This window comes from Chinchilla lanigera, unplaced genomic scaffold, assembly GCF_000276665.1.
Source record: "Chinchilla lanigera isolate Chin_1 unplaced genomic scaffold, ChiLan1.0 scaffold00077, whole genome shotgun sequence".
In the NCBI taxonomy this organism is placed as follows: domain Eukaryota; kingdom Metazoa; phylum Chordata; class Mammalia; order Rodentia; family Chinchillidae; genus Chinchilla; species Chinchilla lanigera.
This window is the reverse complement of record NW_004955478.1, coordinates 9992937-10002353: the sequence shown is the minus strand read 5'-3', so window position 1 is coordinate 10002353 and position 9417 is coordinate 9992937. Positions and strand designations below refer to the sequence as shown.

The 9417-nt window shown below is 40.3% G+C and overlaps 1 protein-coding gene across 6 annotated transcripts in view; it reads right to left on the bottom strand.

The window, feature by feature from the left end:
- Positions 1 to 333: 333 nt before the first annotated feature.
- The window catches only part of Cdc27 (cell division cycle 27), a 74150-nt gene continuing 65066 nt past the window's right edge, over positions 334 to 9417 (bottom strand). For 3 of the 6 annotated variants that reach the window (XM_013503141.1, XM_013503143.1, XM_013503142.1), the window contains 3 exons: positions 5809 to 5883; positions 4690 to 4855; positions 334 to 3272 (listed from right to left, as the gene is read on the bottom strand). In XM_013503141.1, the coding sequence (XP_013358595.1) occupies positions 3190 to 3272; positions 4690 to 4855; positions 5809 to 5883 (324 nt within the window). In that variant the 3' untranslated portion in view covers positions 334 to 3189. Of the gene's footprint in view, positions 3273 to 4689; positions 4875 to 5808; positions 5884 to 9417 lie in introns of those variants that run through there. The other 3 variants (XM_005402251.2, XM_005402252.2, XM_005402253.2) reach the window with 2 other exon arrangements.

The window sequence follows — 9417 nt, the reverse complement described above, 5'->3', positions numbered from 1 at the left end:
TGTAGCTTAGGTAAGGAGGAGGTTCTGTAGTTTGAAAAAAATATGTTCTAAAAATTACCATTGTTTTTTGTCATAGTATTTATTTTGAAATTCCAAATAATACTAAAAAGGTGTATGAACTTTTAAATATATATATGTGTGTGTGTATATATATATAGAGAGAGAGAGAGAGAGAAAGAGAGAGAGGGTGTAAATAAAAAAAAATTAGAGAAACACTACCCTAGATTTTTGTAGAACATAAAATTGTAATCTTTCATCACTATTATCCTGTGCCTTACTATAAAAATACAGACGGCACAGTTCTGATCCAGCTTTAACAAGGTGATTATAAACTGCTTTTAAAAGTAGTTTATTTGGATTTTCCATATCCTTTAATGAATTGCAAATATATTAACAGAAAAGGCCCTCCCCCAAGACTGTACAATTTGTGAAATAAGTCAGGAAGAGCAAAAGGAACACAGAATCACACTGCTTCAACGCAAACAGAACACACGTCAGACCCACACCTGCACTCCCCAGGTCTTCACACAGAAAATGAGCCATTCCCTTCGGGAAGACCCACACTGTACTGACTAAGCAGAGACTTCCAAACTGTTTTCTTCCAAAAAAGCATTTTTAATAGACTAAATACTGATTATCACTGAGTTTTTGTTTAAGATACAACAGCAGCATGGTTTAAAATGTTACTTGCAGTTCTTGGAAAAAATAAAAAATTTAAAATAATGAAATACAGAAAATAGGGGCCACCTTTCACTATTTTTGAATACCATTGTTTTCTTGAAAAAATATTCCAACCTTCTAAAATCCCAGAGCAGTAACTTTTCCATGTGGGGAAAAAACCCAATGCCGTAACTTCTGCAAAAGTTATGTGTGCGTCTATGTGTTTTGTGTGAACAGCTTAGACAGAAAAAAGGGTATCAAAGTATGTGTAGTATCTTTAATTTCCTTCAAAGTGTCTTCTGAAATTTGAAGCGAACATTTTGCCTGACCAAAATGTGTTTCTTGTTTTCTGATCCCCATTCAATGTAAAGAGAGAAGAAAAAAGAGGGCGGGGAAGAAGAGCAAGAAATTTACTAGGTGAGAAATAAGGCTTCAAATAACTGATTTTAAATGTAGGTACCAGGGAAAACTCCATCAGGCCAAGTGCGGGCTGCAAAATCCCTCAGCCAGCTCTGGCCATGCCGGGCCATCTTTTTATCCTTGGCTCAGAGTCAGTGCCAGAAAGGCTGAATGGCACAGGACCTAAGTTTCCGCTACAAAAAGAGAATTATGCATCAGCAAATTACGTTTTTAGATGAGCTTTCTCCAGGTTTTAGAACACAGAACTCAGGTTGAAGCTTTTCATGAAACTGTGGATCTGGTGAGTGTCATACAGCTGGCTTACGATTTGCTACTTAAAAAAATAAAGAATCAAAAATTAAACATTACAGAACTCATGGATAATAAAATGGAGTATTTGTTAGAATCCAAGTGCTAGCCTTTGGGACTTTTTAATGGTACAAATTTATTCCCAAGTTTTCCTCTTTATAGATTATTATTTTTTAGACAGCACATAAATATACGCAGGAAATTTTGTGAAATATCTCTCTGGTACCTAACGCCTAACCCAAGACTTTCACTTGAATTAATTTATAATGGTATCTAATCCATGTTTGATGAGATTAACAGTAAATAACAGAAAATTATTGAGTCTAAAGGCTAAAATTTTTTTCACATCTTTTGAAATCCACCATATTTTCACAGCTTGACTAACAAATACAGGGAACCAGTATGTAAGTTTGTCCTTCATCAAATAATCCAAAATAATAACTATAGGCCTGTCATTCATAAGAAAACTATAATTCATTATATTCTGATATTGGCACTTAATAAAATGTTAACAACTAAAGTTTCTCTAAAATTTTCAATACATTACAATAAAGGAGATACACAATTTAAGACTGTTTAAATCTGTTACTGTGACATTCCAATAATTCCCATTTTATATGCATAATTAGATCTTTAAAACTGTGGCCATTCAACATCAACCTATGTAATAACGGTCTCAAGAGAGAGCTTGCTTCCTTCATACCAGTTTTTCTCCCCCAAGCTAGAAATGTCCAATACCCCACACTCAGTCACTCCCACCGAGTTCTGATGACTGGCACTACTGAGAGTGACCGGGAGCACAGAGGCGGAAAGAACAGCAACGACCTCAACGCAGGTTACCACACCTTGCACTCTGTCTAAGCACTCAGAAAAGCCAACAGGGATACTGTCTTGAACAAAGGCAGATCTGGGGTCATGGTACAATTCTGATTGTATTAAGGCTTTCGCAATCATGGTCTCTTGAAGTCTCTCTGTAAGGTTACGACACAGATGGAGAACGTGAAGTGGTGATTAAGGGCCTCATTTTGGCTTTGCAGTGTGGGGAATCACTGTATAATCTCTGACTGTTAAAGGTGACCCCACAGAGCTCAGAGACTACGCAATACGGTAGGGACCAGTTTTAAAGTTTGCAATACCAAGACAACAACGATGAACACTTTGAAGCAAGATGAAAAATTAAAATTCTTGGTAAGACATTAAAGCATTCTTGCCAAGAGTAAATGTACGCTGCACGGAAGGGTATTTGATTCCTACAGGTAAGTCTGAACACGGCCAGTATATTTGTTCACAGGAGACACTCCAGGTTTAAGGTAATTTATATTCCTTGGCAATCAAGTTACTCTGTTATAGGCAATGTCTTTTATTGTTCCATCTGGCACTTGCTAACCCCGTTCTTGAAGAACCTAGAAATGAAAGTCGGTCACTCTTTACCAGGAACAGAACCAAATAAAAACAATTTTCTGGAAAAATGACCAAGAAATTCCGGTTCATCAGCGTTTTCTGTATCTAATGGTTCCTTCAAGATAAAACATAACTCTTCCTCTCATGATAGCTTTGCAACTAAAGGACATTAAAGAAAAAGGAAGTTCCCACCCTACCCCCTAAATTGTCATTTATTCTGGTAAAAGAGCCAGTCTTGTTAGCAGCTAAATATTGCACTGCCTTCCTTTCTTTGTACAGTCGGGGTCCTACAAAGGTGGCACCCTCATGGTGTGACAGATGGTGACACTGCCGGCTCAAGAGTGAAGACTCAGTGTAGGAAGGGACAAGGACACGTCAGCACTGGTCACACGTCCAGTCGCAAAAGTCTACTTCCAGGAGTTAAAATTCATCACTCTCAGCTGCATGAAGTTGTGTGTCGTCCGCATCTGTCATGCTGCTCTCCTGGGATTCATCTGTTCCCACTTTAAAAACGAAACAGAAGTCTACAGTAAGGTATTTGATAAATACATCTTGTTGCTTCACGAAAAAAAACAAAATACCATATGGAGAACTGCACTGTATCTAGAAATGAGATCCTAAATAAAGACCATTTAAAACTCTAATCTTCTTCTTCTTCTTTTGTCTTTTTGAGACAGGATCTCACTATGTAGTTCAGCCTGGCCTTGAACTCACTTGTAGCCCAGGCTGGCTTCGAACTCACAGCGACCCTCCTGCCTCAGCCTCCTGAGTGCTGGGCTTATGGGTGGGCACCACCAGACCCAGCTTCTGATATTTTTCAATAAAATGCAATTCCTCCTACTCTTCTTTTACTTCTCCCTTTCCTCTCCCTTTCCCTCTTCCCCTTCTCATCTGAACATTTTCTTTCTATTTCCCAATCTACTGTATGTTTCAATCTTTGTATTTTTGGTTTTTTACACCAGAGAAATACAGTTCCTTATTTTTTTTGTAGCATGACTAAGATTAATGTATTGTATAAACTGCCCTTCCCTAATCAATTCCTTATTCTTGCCCCAGGAATTACAAATAGTTCTCTGAGACCACAGTAACATTTCTGGTAACCCCCAAATACTGACTCTACTTTGAAGATGAACCCTGTTAGTTCACAGAAACATAGACCCTTTTAATTTAAAAAGCATTACTGGGGTTGTAAGATTGATAGTTTTCTTTTTGTGGGGAGAGGGAAGGGTCCTGTTATGAAGTTCAGGCAGGCCTTCAACTAATGATGTAGCCCTGGCTGGCCTCAGACTCACAGCAATCCTCCTGTCTCAGCCTCCTGAGGGCTGGGACTATAGGCATACACTACCACACTCACCAGGACTGGTAACTTTAAAGTCTTTCACCAAGTTTTCTGCAACAAGGGCATGTAATATGAATTTATATGATCAGAAATTTCTCAATTCTCTTATTATACTATGTATACGTTAAATCTTGGTTCTTACAAGTTATTTTAAAATATACACTCAATTTAGGGATACAGTACGTACTGCTTTAAAATATAATTCTCTTTCTCTTCCCTTCACCCCTGAATTTATATTTATGTTAAGCATGGTTTGGATTCTGGATTTCCTAGAGATACACAGACTTTGAACAGCTACTATTATAGCTCTGTCAGTATTTCAAAATGCAACCAGTTCATTACTGACTAAGCACTTACTTACTAGTCTCATTTCTGGATTTAGCCTGCTTGTGATTCCACCGCTCAATGTGAGCTTGAATATGTAACTATTACCTGACTGTATGTGCACTTAGATATTCTATCACCCTACCAAATTTCTCTAAAACTCCATTTGATATAAAGAAAACATCACAGAAAAATACAAAAAGCAGCCCACAGATTCTTAAAAGGTTAGCTCTTTGAATATGCAAACTCCTACATACAATACTCACTGATCTGTTCTTCTTGGGTTATAGGCTCCTCATCATCTGGAAGATAGCGCTTATCAATTGCCTCTTTAATCTGGTTATTGGCTCCTTTAGGATCTAAATCCATAGCCCAAGAGAAATTCATCAGGGCGAGATGTGTTTGACCTAACTTCTTGTAAACCTAAAAATAAACAGCAGCACTACATTTTTCATTAAGTTGTGAACTTCAGCTATAAAATCCTAAATATTCATAATATAAACTAGGCTTCTGATTTATGTATTCTAAATCCATTCTGATGGCTGGGACATTTTCATCTTACCAGTGAACTCATACTAGTTTTACACTTCTATTTATTTATTTGTTTGTTTGTTTATTTTTATTTTTTTGAGACAGGGTCTCACTATGCAGTTCAGGCTGGCCTTGAACTCAACTTTGTAGCTCAGGCTGGTCCCAAACTCGCAGTGATCCTCCTGCCTCAGCCTCCCAAGTGCTGGGATTACAGGTGTGCGCCACCATGCCCAGCCTTCAGTTCTTTTTAAATATAACCAGATATTATTTTCAAAATCTCTTCTTCTTTTAGGTAGAGTTTCTAATAAATTTCATTGATTGGAACGTGCACAATGGAAAAAATGGAATATAAAAGCTGCTTAATTAACATTCATTTACACTGATTTAAACTGGGATCCCATCAACTCGTAACACCTGGCCACGGCAGCCAGCACATTCGGGGGCGCGGTCTGTGGCCTGGCCTTGGCAGCCTCAGAAGCCAGGTCCTCCCCTCAAGACCGCACAGTGCTGCCGATGCTCTTCCGAGTGGTTTGTAAGTACTTTGCTGAGACCTGCAAGTTAACAGCTCTCGCGGAAGCGTCCAATTAGGAGCTCACGGCCGCCTGGGGCTGTAAATGCGGTCTACTTCTAGACCCCAGGCCAGGTCAGGATGTGTTTTGCCTCTGGGAACGGCTCTTTCTTTAGGGTAGCACCTTCTTTAATGCTCGAATGGAGCTAAATCCATCACTGTGGGAGCACTTTGTTAAATCTGCTCAATAAACTCACAATGAGCATTAAGTTTATTCTTTAAAAGTTGGTATCGGCTATGAAACTTAACAGCGTCCGCCCACGACCCAAATCTTTACCTTTCCTATTAAGAAGTAAACAAGAGATTCTTTGGGAACAATTTGTTTCAATTCTTCAAGTTCTTGTAAAGCAGACTGAAAAAGGCAAAGACAGACCTTAGATACAGAAGTGATAAAGTTTTAACCAAGCAAGTGTCTTCCGAAACATCTTAATAAAAGCTTACTAGCTCTCAGTCTTGCATTAATTCTTCTTGTTAAAATAAAGCACATGAAAAGTACCGTGTGAAAACAGAACTAGGAACTGGAGCACACTGAACCCAAGTCACATCCTACTTTGTGAAAGACCCAGGGGGTAACAACCCTTCCTGTGTCACAACGTAATAACCTCATCCCACGCCAGGCGGTGTGGCACATGCCTGTAGTCTCAGCACTCAGGAGGCTGAAGCAGGAGGATCACTGAGTTTGAGGCCAGCCTGGTCTATATCATGAGTTCAAGGACAGCCTGAACTACAGAGAGAAGAGGCCTTGTCTCAAAGACAACCAACCAACCAACCACACACACACACAACAACCAAACACACACATACGTCATCACATTATGTTTGGAAGTATATGGAAGTGCTCTGAAAACTGAACTACAGACCACATTGAGATCTAACGTTCTATCCGGACCGTTCTGCGATGCGAGCACTAATCCTTGAGTCCCAAACTGTCTTAATTTTAACTAATGGAATAATGTCTACCCTTCTAAACTGAGTTAAAGCTGTCTAGTCATCTTTTAACTCCTGAAAAAGAGTTGAGGAAATATAGGAGAAAGACTCAGATTTATATTTAAAGGAGAAATATCATCATTAAAAATAAAACAGGCGGGATATGCTGGCACATAACTGTAATCCCAGCACTTGGGAGGCTGAGCTAGGAGCATTGCTGTGAGTCTGAGGGCAGCCTGGACTACAGAGTAAGACTCTGTCTCTAAACAAACCAACCCACCCACCCACACACCCTGGATCCCCCAAATTAGATACTGACCCCTTTTTTACCTAGCAAATGGGCAAAAATAAAAGAAAATTTTAATTTTCTGTGACAGAAACTTAGCACAAACAAGAAACAGATACTCTTGTCACTGAAGGGAGCAGTGTAAGACAATGCAAGCGGTTTGTGAGGACAAGTTTCAGCAAGTTAAAATCTACATGTCACCCTAACTCACCAATCCCACTATACGGAATCTTTCCTAGCGATATACTCAAAAAAAATCCACCAAGTCCCCTCCTCCCTTTTCACTGCAGTACCAGGGAAGGAAGCGAGGGGCACTCTACTTCTGAGCTATGCCTCCTGGCCTGTATTTATTTATGTATTTTTGGTTCTGCACTTTGAACCCAGGGACTTTGAACTGAGCCACACCCCCAGCCCTTTTTTGTATTTTGAGGCAGCTGTCCACGCTGGGATCAAATTTGGTCCTCTCACCTCACCCTTGCAAGTAGCTGGGATTACAGGTGTGTGTTCGCACACTTGGAACCAAGTCACCATACAGTAAAAGAACGTGCAATCCAACTTTTTTTTTTTTTTGGAGACAGAGTCTTGCTATATAGTCCAGGCTGTCCTTAAACTCATTCTGTAGCCCAGGCTGGCTTCAAACTCATGGCAATCCTCCTGCCTCAGCTTCCTCAGTGCTGGGATTATAGACACACGCCACCACACCTGGCTCATTTTTATTGCAAAACACTAAATAATCATGCTAACTGTAGCCTAGTTAAATAAATCCCGGTCCATTCTTCACAGGGTAATAGATCTACAAGTGTTAGTTTGTACTTTTAGAAAAAGCAAAAACAAGATATAAGTATCATGTCCACATGTCACAACATACACTTCCCTCTACACATTGTACACGTAAGTGTGTATATGTAAAGTACTTTACAAAATACACTTATGTGAGTGTATGTACTTTTTCCCTGCACATATTTACCTCCAAACAAGGTCAGAGTATTTTAACCTCCAGGGAGGGAATGGGGGACGACGGGAGAGGGGGCAGACCACACACGGGAGTCTTCTGTTTCATGTGGTAATGTTCTCCACTTTTTGAATTTTCTGTATTGTGAGTAGTTTATTTTCCTTTCACGTCCACAGAGATCATATGCCTTTTTTCCTAAGAGTATAGAGGTTTGAATCCAGGACCTCACACGTGCTGGGCAAGCACTCCATCAGCTGTTTCTATTTATCTTTACATATGAATGTATGTATTTTTTTTGAGACAGGGTCTTGCAATGAACCCCACGATGTCCTGGAACTTGTGACCCTCTGGCCTCAGCCTCCAGAATACTGGGACTACAGGATTACAGGTGTGTGCCACAATACCTGGCTTAAGACTGTGTTTTTAATTCTTTAGAGAGAGTATAAAGATAAAGAACAGAAGGACAGTGGTGCACACTGTAATCCCTGCAGCTCTGGGAGGCTGAGGCAGTAGGACTGCAAGTTTCAGCCCAGCCTTTGTAACAGCAAAACCAAACCAAATGAAACCAAAGAAGGCTAGAGAGGGAGCTCAGCAGGAAGGCCCTGGGTTTAATCAGTCCTCAGTGCAAGCGGAGGTGGGCAGAGCTGTGCTTTCTAGGTATGTAAGGGGTCAACCTGGGCATCCTCCTTAATAGCGCTCATCCTCTATCTAACTGCTGGCAATGCAAGGGGATTAAGCTCAAAGCAAATGCAGGTGGACTGTCTGAGGATCGAATCTGCTTGTTACGGAAGAAAAGGTTTACTCCAAGTGACGATTTTGTAAGGTGGACTGCTCCTTCTTCCCACAATACTAACTGATGCAGGACGCGTGCGGACAGCTACCGAGTGAAACACACATGGCCTCTGTAAGACCATGACCACACTCACCAGATGTCACAAAGCACCCACGACATCTGCCCCACACGGCAGAGGCCGGGACAGGCTGTAAATCTTTTTTTTTTTTTGGCTTTTGTGAGTCAGGGTCTCGCTATGCAGTTCAGGCTGGCCTTGAGCTCACTTTGTAGCCCAGGCCGGTCTAGAACTCGCAACGATCCTCCTGCCTCAGCCTCCCGAGTTGCTGGGGTTACAGGCATGCGCCACCACACCCGGCTTGGCTCTAAATCTTTAAGCAGAATTTCTCACACTTTTTGATCTCAGAATTAAAAAAAACAAAACAAAACGGTAGTTTCACTTCTTCCTTCCCTATCCTTATTCCTTTTATCTTTTTCTCCTGTCTAATTGCTCTGGCTAGTGTTTCTATAACTCTATGTAATAGCAGTGGTGATAGTGGACATCCTTTCTTGTTCCTGATTTTAGAGTAAAAGATGTCAGTTTCTGACCATCTAGTATGATGTTGGCTGTTCGTTTATCATAGATGGCTTTTATCAGATTGAGGTGAAGACCCTCTATTCCAATTTTCTGTACAGTTTTTATCCTCAATGGGTGTTGGACTTTCTGCCCCTATCAATCGAGGAATGGATAAAAAAAGATGTGTTTTTTTATATATAATGGTATACTACTCAGCCATAAAGGAGGATAAACTTGAGACTTTTATAGGTAAATGGATGCACCTCAAGACCACACTCCTAAGTAAAAGAAGTCTGACCCACATGTGTAAACACTGTCTTTCTAGTGTGAGAAACTGAACGAGTACGATCCAAAATGTACAACAGATATTGGAAA